Source organism: Peromyscus eremicus, chromosome 8a, assembly GCF_949786415.1.
Source record: "Peromyscus eremicus chromosome 8a, PerEre_H2_v1, whole genome shotgun sequence".
NCBI classification, from domain to species: Eukaryota; Metazoa; Chordata; class Mammalia; order Rodentia; family Cricetidae; genus Peromyscus; species Peromyscus eremicus.
This window is the reverse complement of record NC_081423.1, coordinates 65,268,804-65,286,131: the sequence shown is the minus strand read 5'-3', so window position 1 is coordinate 65,286,131 and position 17,328 is coordinate 65,268,804. Positions and strand designations below refer to the sequence as shown.

Below are 17,328 nucleotides of genomic sequence, written 5' to 3'. Positions count from 1 at the left end.
CTGCTCATCTACAACCCCTCCCTCTGCACCCATGCTCTACTCATCTATAACCCCCTCCCTCTGCACCCATGCCCTGCTCATCTATAACCCCTCCCTCTGCACCCATGCCCTGCTCATCTATGACCCCCTCCCTCTGCACCCATGCCCTGTTCGTCTATGACCCCCTCCCTCTGCACCCATGCCCTGCTCCTTGCCACCCTGCTCATGCCTCCAATTTTGTTTTGTTTCTTAAAAAACAACAACATCAAAGATAGGATTTTATGCAAAAATATATTTTATATGGAAATTCAATAGTTATACATATAAAAATTCCACAGTATCATAACATTATGATTTCATCCTAAATATTTTTTTATAAAATCTTGGTACTGATTCTTGCAAAGCCCCTTCACGATACTGATGCCAAGTAAATGGGGGAAAGCCTTCTGCAGGTAATACAACATTAAATGATGGGGTGTCCAGGGCTTTACATTCAAATCACATCCAAGTAAATAGAAAATTAAATAAAATATTAATAATTAGAGATAATTCCTTAAGCATGACAGTTTCACATTCCTAAAGACAGCTCTTGTCTCTTAGAGATACAATCAGTACATCTCAGCACAGTCCTCAGAAAAAACAAGGGTGCAGATTTTTTCGTTTCTTGTCTCCTGGGTTGATTTCTGTTCAGGCATGACTCTTCAAGGCTTTGGAGTCTGGGTTTTCTGGTCCAGATACTTCATGGCGTCTTGGACCCACTGCTGCTGGGCTTCAGCACAGACTTCTATACCCTTCTTGGTCTTGAAGCTATGGGAAGAATGCTCTGTTAAAGAATATGTAACTTGTTCTGTGAGTCCCTGCCTGGCGAATTACCCCAAATGATGGCATTACCCCAGGGAGGGAAGAGGAAGAAGGTAAGACAAAGGAAGGGTCTAATGGAAAGATGCAGTCCTCACTGGCCAAAGGTAAGCCCCGCCCCCTGCCCTGGCTCCTTGATGGAGAGGGAAGTCCTGAACTGGTGGCTCTGAAGAGAGTGGGGAGTTTCCGCTTTCCCATTGAAAGCTATCTGAGTTTGCGTTAGAGTCTCCATGCATTGAGTGTGTGGTCCTGTCCACTGCCTCTGGGGATGACTGCGCACTGAGGGATGAAGGCAGGTGGTGTGTACTCACATGACTGCTTCCCAGGGACAGTGACTACTGGTGATCTTCTTGTAGCTCTCGAGATTCTTTGTGGGAATCTTTCGTTTCTTGACATAGCAGCATGTGGATGAATTGATCCCATCTACAATGAAAGAACAAGAAACGGTTCTCCATGGTGGATTCTGGGTCACTCAGGTATGATGAATGGGGTGGTAGGAAGCAGCCAAGCAGATAAGAGAAGACAAAAGGAGACGTTGCCCACCCCTAGTATAGTATCTCTCCCTCTCTAGTATGGCCCTCAATTCTTTCTCACTTGTATGGGTTGTATGCCAGTCAACAGGGGCAAGAAGAGCTGACGACAACTCTGGCTGTCACTAGAAAGCGTTAGGATAATGACCCAGTTCCTTAGAGTAAGAAGACCCTAGTTGTGACTCCCCGCTTTGGGATTAGAAAACTTTGTGTCTAGTTGTGAGCATCTTGTACACAACAGCCCGTGCAGAGCCGCTGTTGCTGGAAGCTGGGCTGCCTGAAGCACACACTAGACCCTGGGGCTCTTCCCTTTCCCTCTTCTACCTGAGAACACACCCCACCCCAGACCCCTCCGATGCCACCGAGCTCCATCACTAGAGAAGCAGCGGAGCAGGAACTAGCTTGTTTCCACAAATGAGTCCTGGAGGGACCAGATTCAAGTCCTGACTCCGGCTCTGGGCTGGCCTCCTTCTTTCTATTGCCTTCCTTTGGCAAAGCCTGTAAGACGAGACTATGGGTAACCCGCATTCTGTAACGGCTCATGAAAATGCAGAGAAGCGACAGCACGCTCCAGGGGGGAAGGAGGCAAGGCCATTCTTACCTGGCTGGGCCTGTATGTGGATGCTGAAGGCAGCTGCTGTGAGCAGCAGGCACAGAAGCATGGCAGAGATCTGCATGGTGGAGAAAGTGAGAGCTGGCTTCAGTGAGAGCTGGCAGACTCTGAGCTGGCCTGGCCTCTGCTCTTCTGGCAGCTCCACCTCCTCTTTTATAGGCAGCAGATAGGGAGGGATCTTCATCTGGAATGAATCACAGGAGGGTGTGATTTGAGGCTGTCCTTTTTCCATTGAATACCAGGAATGGGAGATGAGGTATGACTCTGTCCAGATAGAATGCTGTACTGTGAATTTTGGCTATTCCTATCAGCTCAGATCCCATGAAAGGAATACTTTCTGTAGAATGAGGAAGGAAACAGAGATGACAGTGTCACCACGGGATTCTCATTTCCTCCTTCAACCAACATACTTAGGACCCCCAAGTCCAGAAACAGGCACTAAAATTTGGGCTGGATTTTAAAAATGCACTCAAAGAACGACAGTTTGGGTAGCTTTTCAAATCTCAGAGGCAAGTGGAGTGATAAAATGTTAGAAAAAAAAAGAATTTCCTAAACCCTTGTGTCTAATATAGTTTTCAAATATACTTGGGTTTTGGATAGGAAGGTTGGCTGGACTCAGCTAGGCAGTACTGGCTTAGGATCCTTCACATCTTTGTAGGTGGATGATGGTTGAGGCTGAGGATCATCCCAAAGCCTTCACTCCAAGTCCGGTACACTTAAACAGCTGTATGTTGGACCGGATGGTATTCTTTGGTTGCTTCCTCTCCCTGTTTCTCCGCATCCCACTGTGAAGACCATATATTTTACAGGATGCTTTAAAGTCTCCAGGAGCATAAACAACACCTGTTAGAAAGGGAATGTAAAGGAACCTACAGACATGTTTTTAAAACCACTGTACAGAACCAAGTCTGTAAGACAGTAGCAGAGAGACCATTTAGAAAGGGCAAGGACCTGAGTTCCATCCCCAGAAATACTGTCTGGAGGAGTTATCGAATGACACAGCACACGGGGAACTTGGAATTTTGTGGTTTTCAAAATATCCCATTAGCTGTGAAAATACCTTTTCTAAGTAAAAGAACACAGGGAAGTCAAGCTGAGTATAGTGGCATATATCTTTAATCTCAGCCCTCAGCACATTAGAGGCTAGGCAGGAGGATTGTGAATTTGGGGCCAATCTACATTACAGAGTGAGACATCATGTCAAAAAGTCCAGAGTCTGGGGATGTAGAACATGCTAGTTGTGAGCACTTGCCTAGGTTTCATAGCAAAGACAGAAACCTAAACACTAATCAAGCAGCTATGTGAGAATCCAACTTTGGATTGAGAGAACACATTCACAGATGACAGACAACTAGTTGGGAGTTATCATCCAGCTAATAAAATGAATTCCTACAACTCAGCAGCTAACCAACACTCCCCCCACCAAAAAAAAAAAAAAAAAAAAAAAAAAAAACTAAATTGAAAAGGGGCAAAAAAATATCAATGAATGTTCTTTAGGGACTATAGACAACAAGTATAGAAAAAGACATTCCACATCACTAGTCACTGGAAGACTGTATGAGGCCCTGAGTTCAATGTCAAGTCCTTATATGTAAATAAATAAGAATGAAAAGGAAAATCCAAATCAAAACCATCACCCATTATAGTACTTACATCAAAATAAGGGCTGGTCCTTATTAGCTCGGTGGTAGAGTATTGGCATAGCATTTACAAGACTCTGGGTTCCAATCTTCCTACTGTAAATAAAAATAGTGGGCAAAGAAGGAAAGAGAGAGTTATTTTGTGAGCATGTCATTTGGGTTTTACGAGGTGAAAATGGCCTAGGGGTCTGTGTTTCAATTATGTTAGGTATGTCAACATTAATTCCACAAACTATACTGAAAGATCGAAATTATGGTGAATTTTGTGGTTTTTCTTTTTGGCACTGTTTTAAAAGTTAAGTGGAAGAATGAATTCTTTAAAAAGTGAATTTTATAGTTCCCAGTAAAAACTGATGATTGCTCTTCAAACAGTGACTCATTGATCTGTCCCCAACTCACTTGTATGCAACGGGACTAGGAATAAGGCATAATAGATGCTCACTAAGCAAAACTGGGAGAAACCCAAGCAGTGAGGCCAGAGAGAGGGCTCCGTTGGTAAAGAGCATGCAGTGCAAGCATGAGAACCTGAGTCTGAGCCTCAGAACCCACCTCAAAGTTGAGCAAAGTGGTACACACCTGAAATCCCCGTTTGGGGGAGGTAGAGACAAGAAGATCACCAGGGTCTTCTGGCTAGCCAGCCTGACCCAGTGAATGAGTTCTGGGTTCACTGAGAGACCCTGTTTCCAAAAAAAAATGTGGACAGTGATTGAAGGACAATGTCTGGACTTTTGGCCTTCATGCAGATGTACTCATGAAACCTAGCAATGAGAGACCATGCGCAGCCATTCCTGTACTTCTAGACAGGTACCAGGAAAGATGCTCCTGGGACAAGGGCTTTGATCTTGTTCTCAGGACGAGCATCCCTGACCCATAGGACAAGCTTCTGGCTTGTCCCTTTGCACCCATTGGCCACACTTGGGGTGGAGCTGGCTGGATATGCCTCTCTTAAGCTGTCAGTGTTGTATGCTGGCTGGCAGAAGGCTGAAGCTGGTACAGATCCTGGGCTTCTGATTATCTTGGCCATGTGATTCCTTTGGAGAAAAACTACCGCGGCTACCGGTGCTGAGCTACCGGTACAGACATGTCACATCACTCCCTCTCTCCCTACGTGTCTTTCTGGCTGGTTGCCTTGCTTCACCCACACCCGATCCACAACTCTTTTAAGCCAAAGCTCCCAGGCTTGAATGAGGACTCCACATTTCTAACCAACTCCCTTCTTTCAACCACTTTATCCAAAGCCTTTATTGTTTACAACCTTTCAAAAAGTTTCATTCCCATGCCTTTATACCCAAATGGTTTTCAGTAGAACTGTGGAGGGCATGCACTCAAGAAAAGGTAGTCTTCAATAAATGGTGTTGGGAAAGCCAGACATCCATATTCAGAAGAATAAAAGGAAACCCCAGCTCTCACAGCACATGAAAATCAACTCAAATGGGTTAAAATATGAGGCCTGAAGTCATGAACTAACTAGAAGTAATCATACAGAAGATGCTTTATGACTTGGGACTAGGCACAGAGTTTATAAGACCCCAAGGCATAGGAAATAAAGGCAAGAACTAGAAAACCATGTTTTTATCAAACTAAAGGTTTGGGAAAAGAGGCAACCAGCCAGTTTAACAAATTAATCCATAGAATGTGAGCAAATACAGGAGATTTCATCTCATTTCCTTACCACCACCACGTGCATAAACAGTCTATCTAAAAAGCCACCCCCAAAATGAAGGCACAGATAAAGAAAAGAATCCTCAACTTTTCTGATCATGAGGTGTGATAGTTAGTGTCAATTGTCAACCTGACAGAATCCAGTGCTACCTGGGAGGAGAGCTTCTGGGTGTGCTGGTGGGAATTATCCTGACTGTGTCAGGTGAACTGGAATTGAAAGACTTGTCCACTCTGAGTGGTTCCATTCCCTGGCTAGGACCTAGGACTGTGTGAGTGGAGAAAAGAGCCTTTCATCACTCTTTGCTTTCCTGTTTTGAATGGGACATGATGAACTGCTTCAAGTTCTTATTGTCTTAGTTCCCCTGCCATGATGGAGCCAAGAAGAAACCCCTTCTGCCTTAATTTGCTTTGTCAGAGTATTTCTTTTTTTTTCATAGCAAAAAAAAGAAGAAAGAAAGAAAGAAAAAGAAATGAAAACATCAGGGAAATGGACATCAAAACCACAGTGAGACACCACTTCCTTCCAGTCAGAAGGGCTACTGCTAAAAAGTCAAAAATTAAAAATGCTGGTGAGGATGTGGAGAAAAGGGGCCCCTTGAAACTGTTAATAGGCATGTAAATTAGTGTAGCTATTGTCAGGAACAGTGTGGTAGTTCCTCAAAATACTAAAAGCTAGAATTAGCATATGATCTAACAATCCCACTCCTGGGTACGCAGCCGAAGGAAGAGGAATCAGTATGTCAAGAGACATCTGCACTTCATGCTTGTCACAGCATTTTCGGCAACAGCCAAGAAATGGGAGCAGCTGAGTGCCAGCTGAGAAGTAGACGAAGATGATGTGGTAACGGTATAGGGTGGAATAATCTCCACCAAAGGATGGGGGGGCCTGTCACTTTTTACAAAATGGCTGAAACCAGATGTCATCATGTTACATGAAATAAGCCAGACACAGGAAAACCAGTCCCATGTGATCTTCCTCATGTGAGGGCCACAAAAGCTGACCTCATGAAAACTGAAAGTAGACTGGTAGTTACTAAAGACTGTGGTGGTGGTGGTGGGGATGGGAGGGCTGAATAAAGTCAACTAGCAGACACCAAGTTGCAGATAGATTGGAGAAAAGAGTTCTGGTTGTTTTTATTATATGCTATTAACTTATAATTAATTAATTCTGTGCATATTTAAAAGGCCAGAAGAAAGGATTCTGAGAGTTTTCAATTTGAAGATAATTGTTTCAGTGTATATGTGTGCATGTGTGTGTGTGTGTGTGTGTGTGTGTGTGTGTGTGTACATTTACTCTTATTGGAACATTATGCAATGTATACATGCACCAAAACATGGCATGAGAGTTTGGAGTGAGGATTCAGTGGGTAAAAGTATTTGTTTTATATAGTAGAAAACCTGAGGGCCTATCCTCAGAACCAAATACAAAGTAAGCCACGGTGGCACTCATTTATAATCTGGGCACTCCTGTGGTGAGATGAAAAGTGGAGACCAGAGAATCACCCAGAAGCTCACACGTAAGCTAGCACAGAGTACACACTGCAGTGGCAGAAACAAGAGACATGCTTCCTCAACAAGGAGGAGAGAACCAACTCTCAAAAATTGTCCTCTGACCTCCACACATGCTCTGTGGCTCACATGTGCCTGTGCATACACACACACACACACACACACACACACACACACACACACGGTGATGATGATGATGATGATGATGATGATGATGATGATGATGATATTTTTTAAATCACAATACCTCTGCATTGGTTATGATTAAAAAAAATTTTTAAGTCCGTGTCAGTGCTTGAGTCTACAAGATCCTGAATTTTTTCCTGAAGTCTTACTCCTTTTCACTCCTAATTGGAAGTTGGCCAAGTTCAGAACAAAGGCCACCATAAAAACCCACGCCAGAGGCTACAGCACTCACTGTGAGTCCAGTAACCTGCCTAAGAGGACCAAGAAGCATACACCCCAATCCCGGTATGCCACCAAGGTCTTCTCAAAAATGCCTAAAACCTACCGATGGGAAGGAGAGCTTCCTCCATTTCAACACCCCACATTAGAATCTTTTGCAAAGTTTTATACTTAAGTTGTTTTTTTTTTTAATTTACATTTTGTGGCTGGAGGGATGGCTCAGTGGTTAAGAGCACATACTGCTCTTGCAGTGGACCCAAGTTTGGTTCTCAACACCTATGTCACGTGGCTTACAACTGCTTGTGACTCCAGCTCCAGGGGCATCCAATGCCTATGGGCACCTCAGGCATCTACACTTATGTGCACAAATCCACATGCAGACAGACAGACAGACGACAGACACAATTAAAAATAAAGTAAAAACTTTTTAAACTGTATTTATTTGTTTGCTTGTATGTGTACACACACGTGTGCCATGGCTTATGGTTGGAGGTCAGAGGACAACTTGCAGGAGTCGGTTCTCTCCTTCCATCATGTGGGTCCCAGGGATGGAACTCAGGTTGTGAGTCCTGGTGGCAAGTGCCTTTACCTGCTGAGCCATCTGGCTGACCCGTGTGCTTTCATTTTAGAAGGAAACTTGTGTGTATTAGCACAATGTATTAGCTAGGGCTCTCTCCATGTGCACATAGTACATAGTTATACATCCACATGTGTATATACACATGCACACATATGTGTCTGTGTAATTATAGAAGAGAGTTGATTAGGTTGAGTGTCATAACTGTTGGCTGAGTAATTCCCCCAATGAGCGTCTCCGTGCTGGACAGGCAGCAGTCCAGGAGCTCTTGAGTCCATGAATCTGGACACCTCAGGAAAACAGAGGCCAGTGATGCAGCTTCAGGGTGAGGCTGAAGGCTTGCAAGCTCCATGGAGAACCACCGGTGTGAGCCTGTACTGAAAGGCTGAAGAGAGTGGTGTCTGAGGTCCACTGGAGTGGAGCTTGCTCATGCTGTTTGCTTCCCCTGCTCCCACTTCTATCTGGACCTTTGGCTAGTTGGATGCTGCTACCATTTTGAGGGTGGGTTTCTGCTGGTTCCCGTCCCGTGCTTCAGTCATCTCCACACCTTCATGGGCACATCCAGAAGTGATGTGCTTCACTGATCCCCTGAACATCTCTCAACCACACCACGTGGACAGTCAAGATAAAGCATCCTGTGCAGGCCACTTAGAAACCACCTGCTGTACTTTACCTATACGATGCCCAGACAAAAGGTGACACCCACAAGGTTATCTGACCATCTTCCTAGTGAACCAAACAAAACTTTCAAATAGTGTGCCCAGCTACAGAGTCTAAACCTTTGCCTGGTCCCTAGGCATTCAGTCTGTGGGGCAGCTCTGTCTTCTGAGCGCTGGCACACTAACCTAACACCTGGAGCCTGTGTGTGTCCTACCTGACCTTGCAAAAGGGTTTGTGGATGTAACTGATATGAAGATCTTGAGATAGGAGATCATAGTGGCCGTGAAGATGTGCTCTGGACAATCACAAAGGTCCCCTGAATATGGAAGCAGGAAGGTCAGAAGGCTAGAGAGATGTGGCTACAGGTGGGTGTGGTGGTGCATGCCTATAACCCTAGAACTGGACAGTCTCAGGCAGGAGGATTGCTGTGAGTTCAAGGCTAACCTGTGTTATGGAATAGGTTTAAAGCCACAGTGTGAGACACTTTCTCTCTCTCTCTCTCTCTCTCTCTCTCTCTCTCTCTCTCTCTCTCTCTCTCTCTCTCTCTCCCTCTTTTCGAGACAGGGTTTCTCTGTGTAGTTTTGGTGTCTGTCCTGGATCTCACTCTGTAGACCAGGCTGGCCTCGAACTCAGAGATCTGCCTGGCTCTGCCTCCCGAGTGCTGGGATTAAAGGCGTGTGCCTCCACCGCCCAGCAAGACACTTCCTTAAAAAGCTGAAACAACAACAAATCTGTGGTTAGAGAGGCAGAGACCATACTCACAGAAGGAGGGACGGGGGAAGGAAGTGGGGAGAGTGAGAAAGGCAGAGGGACAGAGAGACAAAGAGAAAAAAATTTAAAAGTGGTTTCTAGAAGTTGCAAATGGTAAATCCTTTAAGGGACTGCAGCTAGACTGGCCAGTGTAGACTTAACAAGCCAACTATTCGCTAACGTATTTGGTTGTTTCAAGCCATTGGGTTTATGGTGATTTGTTAGTGGCAATCAGAAACTAATACGGAGTGTGGTACCTGGGCCAGGGTGCTGCTGTAATAAATCATAGAAATGGCTCTCGGATTGAGCAATAACAGAGACTGGAAGTCTGAGAATGGTGGGAAAGGACAAACACATTCTGGAATAAAGTGTTGGCAGCAATGGGAAATGAACGCATTCCACTTGGCTTCCTTGAGTGCCTAATCACGGCCGGTGCTCTATGCTCAGTTTCATTGTGCAAGGACCAAGGAACTCGTGCTTGCTTCGAGAAAAAGAAACAAAGTCACTATTTCACAAAAATGAGCAGACAGGACTCACAAACGCAGCGGGAGCAGGCTATGGGGGTGGGATGGGGGTAAGTGCATGTGCCCCCATCCCTTTCCCTTTCCTCCTCTCAGGTCCTTTGCAGCCAGTCAGCCTGGCATCAGAGATCCCTTGTTCTATAAGCTGCAAAGCAGAGACCTACCCATTTCTACTTTACCCCCTCTTTGCCTCTATGCATCTACTATGATTGAAGTTTCTTTTCAGACCGGTAATCAACAGTGAGGACCACTGAACCTGGGATATAGGGTCAGTGAATTCCACACAACAAAACCTGCAAATTTTGCTGTCTGATGTATCGGGGCCCTTGCAACTCTCTGAAGGAAACCAACCCTCTGCTTCAGCCAGAAAGTCTGGTTTGGCTCAGGAATGTTCCAACTCTGAGCTGTAGCAATGCAAACTTCCCAGAAGACATACTCCTAAATCAGAAGGGAACTTTGGCCCCTGTTCATCTCTACAACAACCACCCCCCATGCCTTCCCCGCTGAATTGATAGACTGAGTCAGTGTCAGCTCACGTGTTCTTCCTGCCAGCCAGAGTTCTTCCCAGCATTGGATGCTGCCAAAGGCACTGCTGGGTCTTGCTTGACAGTATCTTTCTCCCCACCAGATGGAGAAGGTGAGCACCATGAGAGTTTATTCCCTAGGAAAAAGATGCTCGTTCTCCCTTGCGGAAAGGCTGTCTGTGTCCAAATGTCCCGTGCCACCGGCCTCAGCTGGACATTCAGAGAGAGAAAGGTCTATCCGTTTGAACGGACAGCCTAGGCTCCTGGGTGTAAAGTAGGGTGGTGATGGAAAGAAACTCATTCAGGTTTCAGAGAAGCTGCCCCATTACCAAGTTCAGGAAAGGTCTGTACCTTAAGCCATTTCCCCCAGCCCAGCACGTCCTTCTCTAGAGTTGTGTCTTGTACCCCATATCCAGCCCTCATCTGTTGATGGGCCACAGTCCATCACTTATCTCCACTTCTTCATGAAGCCATCCAGATGCATTTTCTGAAGCTCTCCCTGAGCCACTGAACGGGACACATCCCTCTTCATTGGACCAAAGAGTTTCAGCTTTTTCCTTTGAACAACAAGGTCAGAGGCAGTACCATGCCCCCACTTTCACATTCAAAACCCCATCACTTGATGTGCATCTGACCTTATCTGATTGTTCTCTCTCCCTTCTCCCTTGGATTCAACTTGCCATACACGTGGCCTCATCTGATTTTTTTTCTCTCTCTTCACCTTTCGGTGTACATACCATTCTCATTTCTACCTTTAGCTATTCCCCCCACCCCATCTTTTCTTTTCTTAATGTTTCTGTGTTTTCCTGGAAAAAAAATCTAACCATTATCAAGGGTAAGTCATGTCTTCCTCTCTCTATGAAGCCTTAACATAACCTTCTCATAGAAGACGGCTGAGGGTCCCCTCCATTCTCCACTGCCCGCATTGACTATCCAGTTAGGGAATCAATTGGAGAGTTACAGATAGAAGTGATGTATCCCAGTTAAAGGGCGATTGAACACATGACAGGAAGGACTGGGGCTTTTGTCAAGCAGGTGACTGAGAAGCAATACTGGGGACTAGAGCAATGGTACTAGCATGCCTGCTTGGGCCCATTTTAAAGAGTCTATGACCCTCAAATGAGACCATCCAGTACAAAAGACTGAGCCGTTCATTCTCCCATCCCTCCATAATATGTGTCCCACATGTGCTTTCCTCCAAGCTTATGTACCCTTAGCTTTTCAATTTCCCTCAAGGAAACACCCAAAGTTAGACAAATTTGTGTACAAAAAAATAATTTATTTCTCCTAATAATCAGAAATACCTATTTTTATAATAATATTTTAAACAATGCCTAGGAATCTCAAACACAAAGTTTTTCCATTCATCTTTACAAAATTCGTCTCTCATAACATTTAAGGTAAAGCACTGAGGTTCACAGTGGAAAGGAAAACAATGGAACCACATTTTGCATGAGAAATCCTAGTATTCAGGGAAGGGGATATCAAAACATCAATAAGTTAAATATGTTTAACATTACTTAAGGCATCACATTCCAAGTCACACTAGTTCACTGTCATACTGGTCACTCTTTGGAAGTTCTTGAGCGTGCTGTGGGAAAGGTCGTAGTAGATGCATTAAATGCAGGTTGGTGGGTCAAGTTAGCATTCAAAAGTGCTGAGGATCTCACAGTAGATGCAATTTTAGATACGGTTGTAGTTTCTGATCTCGCTTGGTTCTGGTCCAGTTTTCTCGTGTACGTCTGGACCCACTCCTGCTTGGGGTCAGCACAAATCTCTCTCTTGAGCTTGGTGATGAAACTGTGGAAAGAGAGAAGACATGGTCAGATGAAGTTCAATGGCTGGATGTGGAGAGAATATGTAGGGCTAAAGGAGGAAGTCGGGGGGAAAAGGGAACTCAGGGTGACCTGCTCCTCCTGCAGGTTTTCCAGGACAAACTCATGAAATTAGAATGCCCTGAACAGCATCCGTATAGACAGTGTTGTTGGGAATGGTTTTTTGCTCCTTGGCCTCCATTTTACCATTGGGAATCACTTGATATTGGGTCTGAGTGTGTGGCTGACTGTAAGTCCATGGGGACCACCCCTTGCTCTTGAGGAAGGACTTTGGACCAGGGAGGGCTGATAGATGTAACTCACATCACAGCTTCTCTGGGACACTTGCTGTTGGTGATTCTCTTGTAGCTCTCCAGCCTCTTCTCTGGGATCTTCTTGCTGGTGAACGTGTAGCAGCAGGTGAGTGGGGCATTAACTGCATCTGGAGAATAAACCAGAAAGGGGAAGCACATTAGGACAAGATAGATGCTTCTGACCTCAGAGAAGAGAAGGGCCACGAGGAGAAGGCAGCTTCAGCAGCAGTGGATGTAAACCCCGATACATCGGAGCTGGGATATGATCAATGACACACTGACTCAGGTATTTGTGTTTTAAAGTAAGTTCACACTCTTGGATGAAGGGATGTCATTAAAACCAGGTGACTCTGGGGACTGTCATTAGGAAGAGCTAAGAAGTCAAATTACCAGAGTCCAAGAAAATGACCTGGGGACCTTACTCTATGCTTATACTGAAATCTATATCTGGTCCTGACTGTCTGTAGTATCAACCCCCTCTGCTAAGCTACTATTCCTGGAAGCTGGACTGGGTGAGAGATCTCGGGTCTCTTCCCTTTCCCTCCTCTATCTGGAGAAGCACATCAACCTAGGCCCCTCTTTGGTCCCCCAGGTTCTCTAATACTGAGGAAAGTAGTGGGAGCAGGAACCGCATAATGATGTGATTCCAGATTTAGATCTTAGAAGAATTAAAACTCTAGTTCAGGCTCTTCCCAGAAGCAACTGCATAATTGGGTTGGCTCTTGTCCCTTCTCTCAGCTGCCTTGCCTCAGGAAAAGAAAAAGGACCTGTTCAGGTGACACTACACTACGATGGCCCACGGCAAGACAATCCAAAACGGGGTAACACGCTGTGAGGAGAAGGAAGCTGGGGTCTCACCTGGCTGAGCCAGTACGTGGATGCTGCAGGCAGCCGCTGTGAGCAGCAGGCACAGAAGCGATGTGGCAGAGACCTGCATGGTGGAGGAAGAGAGAGTTGGCTTCAGAGAGAATTAATTGGCAGGTTCTGGGTTGGCCTCAGGCTCTCTGCTCTTCTGGCAGCTCTGCCGCCACCGCAGCCTTTTATTGTAAGCCAGGGGGTGGAGTCAGGCAGAGGGCCTGGTCCCCAGGGACAGCGTCATCCTCGTCATCCTCGTCAGTGAGTGAGGAAAAGTGGAAAGAAAGTTGGATCTGCTGAGTAAGTGCAGAGCCCTAGGAGGTTTCCAGGAAGTAAAAGAGAGAAGTTGCACTTGGAATTTGTGGCTTTTTCCAGCCACTGCTGGGGGTGAATGAAGAAGGGAGGGGAAAAGAGGGAAGGAATGGGGGAGCAGTCACACTAGCCTAACCACAAGTGTGATGGAGTGGACCTGCTTTCACTGAAATAAAGGGAAGTGGGCAAGGAAGATAAGGTCCCGAGGGAGATGGAAGCATATCCCTGCTTGCCCCAAGGGACCTTGGAGCTGGGAAAGGACCCCAATAAGTCCACCAAGTCCTTGATTAACATTTTTTTGTTGAATAGGGCATTCACTCCCCTTGGTGGTTCCCAGATATGTGGCAGAGCTTAAGAGCTTTGTGACGTTGAAATGAATTATCTGAGTTGTAAGATTCCAGACCTGGAAAAAGCCATTCAAATCAGCTGATGCTGCAGAAGAGAGTTCCATGTAAAACCCGTGCAGTACTTAGTCTGTGCCAGGAATGTTTGGAACCCTTCACAATGCAAAGTCAAACTCCCCAGCTCCAGTTAAGGAGGTATTGCTAATCCCCATTATACAGATCAGGCAGCGGAGGCCCAGAAGGGTTGTAGGTAACTGCCCTGGGATCCTCTGGAATGGGAGCCAGGTAGCTCCAGTCTGAGCTATCATGTTCCATATTCTTTCTGTGCTCAAACTAACAGACAGCTAACGGGCCGTGGAGAAACATTCCTGGTGCTTATGTCACTATGAACTAGGAGCCTGTGGTCAGTATTTATTACTCATGGTAGCGCTCCTCCCCTCCCCGCTTTCTTCTGGATTTCCAGGGACTGTGAGTAAGCCGAGGAGCCATATTGGGAAATGGGATGTCTGGCTTTACTCAGTTTTTCAGGCTTAGATTTCTCCAGAAACAGTAGGACCAGAGCAAGAAAATCTGAAAGTCCTCAGAACTAATTTCAGACAATTCTTTTACAAAAATAGTAGAGCTCTCATAGGCATGCCAGCGGCTGAGCAGAGTCTACCACTCGGGTGTCTTGATTCCCTCATCCCACTACAGTAGCCTCTGAGTCTTGCCTGGTGGACAGGGATGGACCTAGAACTCCTCTTTCATAGAGGGTCACAGAGACAATGCTATAAAGAAGTGAAGGTTCTTGGAAGAAAGCAGTCCACCAGTTACTGTATTTGTATAATAAATAAGCATTATTCAACAAACAACTGTGTTTAGTTCACAGTAAGTGGTCACTGGCAGCATTAGGATGGCTCCTGGGAGCCAGACAGAATTAGCTGTCAAAAAAACCTAATTATTGGTAGGTAACACAGGTGATACAGGGGCCTGATGCTCTCATCCAGGACACACTGATTCCAGAATCCCTGCCCCTGGACATGAGGTCTAACGTCTCATGATGGATGTTCGTTTCCTAGAGAATCTAGAGCAGGTATTCTATGGGGAAAACATTCTAGACTCCTGGGCAGAATTAGAAATAGGCAGGACAAAGAGAGGACAGGCCACTCATGTGCCGTTTCACTGTACCTCTGGGGACCTTCTTTTTATTCTACCTGTGTCATCCATCATCCTGCTAGGAACTCCCCTCCTCCCCAGCTGATGTCCAAACCCTTCTGAGTTTGGCTCAGCCCTTTCCCTGTGGACTCACTCAAGTCTCCTCAAATATGTGAATTATTTTAGACTTGCAGACAGTAGTTTTGCATGTCTTCCCAGACCCTCTCACTATAACTTCCAAGAAGTTTTCCCGATGTTCATAGGTGCTCATCTCTCATCTATGAGTGTGTCATCTACGGAACCTAGTCATTCCTCAGGCTTTCTGTAGTGTTGACAAGTTGAGAGACGCCACTATTACTCCTAAAAACCTAAGACGCAACCCCCCCCCCCAGAGTGTGTATAGTGTCACCTTCTCTTTCTTTGAGGGGAAATCTATTCCTGACGGATATACATGGACTGATATGGCCCATGGTCACAAGGGAAAGCCCTTGGCTTTGTGGAGTGCTGGGACAGGCTTCTGAGCCTGGGAGGTCACTACTGGAAAGTGAATTGGCCACTGCAAGCCTCAGTTAACACAGGAGAGGAAACAGGGTGTGAATCATAAACCAAAGAAAGGAAAGTTATTGTTTAGCTCCCTCTCCCTTCACTGTCAACAAAGGATGCTCTTCCCAGCTGGTAGGTCAGAGGCAGAGTGAAAGAAGTGAGCGGAAATCCCCATTCTGAGGCAGGATTGGAAGTTCCCAGTCCCTTCGGGACAGATATTTGGCTGGAGTGTGCTCCAGATGCTGGGCTTGCCACCAAGTAGTTATCACGCGGGGCTGAGAATCTGAAATGTCTCAATACAGGCCCCGGCTGAGCTCTGGCTTGGGAGCAGCCAAGGGAAAAGCCCGGGGAAGAGTTGTAAAGGGGTGAGGATCAAAATTCCAGGGGTCCCCAGCATCCAGAAGTCCTGGGCCCTTCTCTTTTTTACCACCTAGATGAGCAATGGAAAGTTCCTCTCGGTGAATAATTTTCTTCCTCCGCATGGCCCTTGGTCAGTGCCACACACTCCCACTCAGTGTCAGAGTGGAAGAAAGAAGAAGTGATAGTGAGCCTTCTAGAAAGATCAGAGGCCCTTCCGAGGCCCTCAGCTGGCCACTTCCACAGCTCTCTTGCTTGCTTACCCAGCCTGATCTTCTGACCTGCACTTCCAGACGACCTCCCCTGACCCCAAGTCTTTGAGTGAGGTGCATCGTTGGTGCCTGTCTACAGCCATCCTCCAGCAGCTACCCTCTGCTCTCCCCAAATGAGCTCTCAGGTCCAGGTGGACCAGGCCCGTGTACCTAGGACTTTGAATCTGCCATCCTTTCAAGAACCATGATTTTCCATTATACAGTCCCAGAATGTCTAGTGGAAAGGGGACCTCCAAGATGAAGTGCTCATCTCTCAGATGGAGGGACTGAGGCTAAGAACAAGGGCATGGCATGCCCAGGGTATCACAGAAGGCTAAAGGAAGTATTCATGCTGGCTTGTCTCAGAGCTTACTCTGTGTTCTCTACGATCTGGTCACAGGATTGTGTGGTCAGCATCCCCCTTGGGTAAGCCGCAGGGAAAGGGCCACTGGAGGAGTGGGCCAGACTCAAAGAGCTGCTACCATTAAATACAACGAAGGCAGGATAGAGCTTCAGAAGAAACCTGAGCCAGTGTTTATTCCGAGCCTCTGGCACCTAAGCATTTCCTGGGTCCTGATGTGGCTATGCTCCAGCTCCCTTTTCATGAAGGAACTAAGGGTATTTGCAGGATGAAAGTGGTACTGGTGGGCAGGACATGCTGGAAAAGAAAGAGGAGAGTCACTTACAAGAGTCTGGGTTGGGTGAGAAGGGGCTCATCACTTCTATCGTCTCCTGGGCCAGTGGTAGGGGACGGGTACCTGAGTCATCAGGCGAGAGCTACCCCGGTGACAGGAAGAAGAGAGGTAAACTGGTGAAATGGCAGCAGTCTAACTCTGCAGCACCTTTGAGTTGCCCAGTATGGAGAAGCTGCCATCTTCATTCGGGGCACAGGTGGCCTGAGCAGCATGGTGATGGGTGTAAGGCTCAGGCAAGCACATTTGAAGCATCCCTGTGAAGACGCTGAGCTCTGAGCAGCCTTAGGTGTGGCAAGAGTCTTAGGGGAACAGTCTGTGGATCATCCAAATGGAGAAAGAGATATTATTTTAGTGGCCTTTAGCGGAGTCCTGAACACATGTGTTTTGCTTGCCTGAGGGAAAATCAAGTGACACACAGAAGAATTATATTAGCCAGATGTACGTATCATGAAAGTTCCTGTGTGAATACAGCAAAGGCTGG

At 46.2% G+C, this 17,328-nt stretch overlaps 2 protein-coding genes across 2 annotated transcripts; both read right to left on the bottom strand.

Moving 5' to 3' along the window:
* Positions 1–333: 333 nt before the first annotated feature.
* On the bottom strand, positions 334–2,087 carry LOC131916265 (C-C motif chemokine 7-like). The gene is made up of 3 exons (XM_059269574.1): positions 1,969–2,087; positions 1,149–1,260; positions 334–786 (listed from the first exon to the last, which is right to left on the bottom strand). The coding sequence occupies exons 1-3, from the start codon at positions 2,042–2,044 to the stop codon at positions 681–683; spliced, it is 294 nt and encodes a 97-aa protein (XP_059125557.1). The 5' UTR covers positions 2,045–2,087; the 3' UTR covers positions 334–680.
* Positions 2,088–11,518: 9,431 nt separating this feature from the next.
* On the bottom strand, positions 11,519–13,544 carry LOC131916263 (C-C motif chemokine 2-like). Its single transcript, XM_059269572.1, has 3 exons — positions 13,215–13,544; positions 12,367–12,484; positions 11,519–12,028 (listed from the first exon to the last, which is right to left on the bottom strand). The coding sequence occupies exons 1-3, from the start codon at positions 13,291–13,293 to the stop codon at positions 11,794–11,796; spliced, it is 432 nt and encodes a 143-aa protein (XP_059125555.1). The 5' UTR covers positions 13,294–13,544; the 3' UTR covers positions 11,519–11,793.
* Between the last annotated feature and the right edge of the window lie 3,784 nt (positions 13,545–17,328).

What these genes read in the sequence shown, in the direction of transcription:
- LOC131916265 (XM_059269574.1), bottom strand. Translation starts at nt 2,044, where the DNA reads ATGCAGATCTCTGCCATGCTTCTGTGCCTGCTGCTCACAGCAGCTGCC. An exon ending in CCACATACAGGCCCAGCCAG is followed by an intron (nt 1,261 to 1,968) that starts GTAAGAATGGCC and finishes CTTTCATTGTAG; the next exon opens with ATGGGATCAATTCATCCACA. An exon ending in TGTCCCTGGGAAGCAGTCAT is followed by an intron (nt 787 to 1,148) that starts GTGAGTACACAC and finishes TTCTTCCCATAG; the next exon opens with CTTCAAGACCAAGAAGGGTA.
- LOC131916263 (XM_059269572.1), bottom strand. Translation starts at nt 13,293, where the DNA reads ATGCAGGTCTCTGCCACATCGCTTCTGTGCCTGCTGCTCACAGCGGCT. An exon ending in CCACGTACTGGCTCAGCCAG is followed by an intron (nt 12,485 to 13,214) that starts GTGAGACCCCAG and finishes TTTATTCTCCAG; the next exon opens with ATGCAGTTAATGCCCCACTC. An exon ending in TGTCCCAGAGAAGCTGTGAT is followed by an intron (nt 12,029 to 12,366) that starts GTGAGTTACATC and finishes CTCTTTCCACAG; the next exon opens with TTTCATCACCAAGCTCAAGA.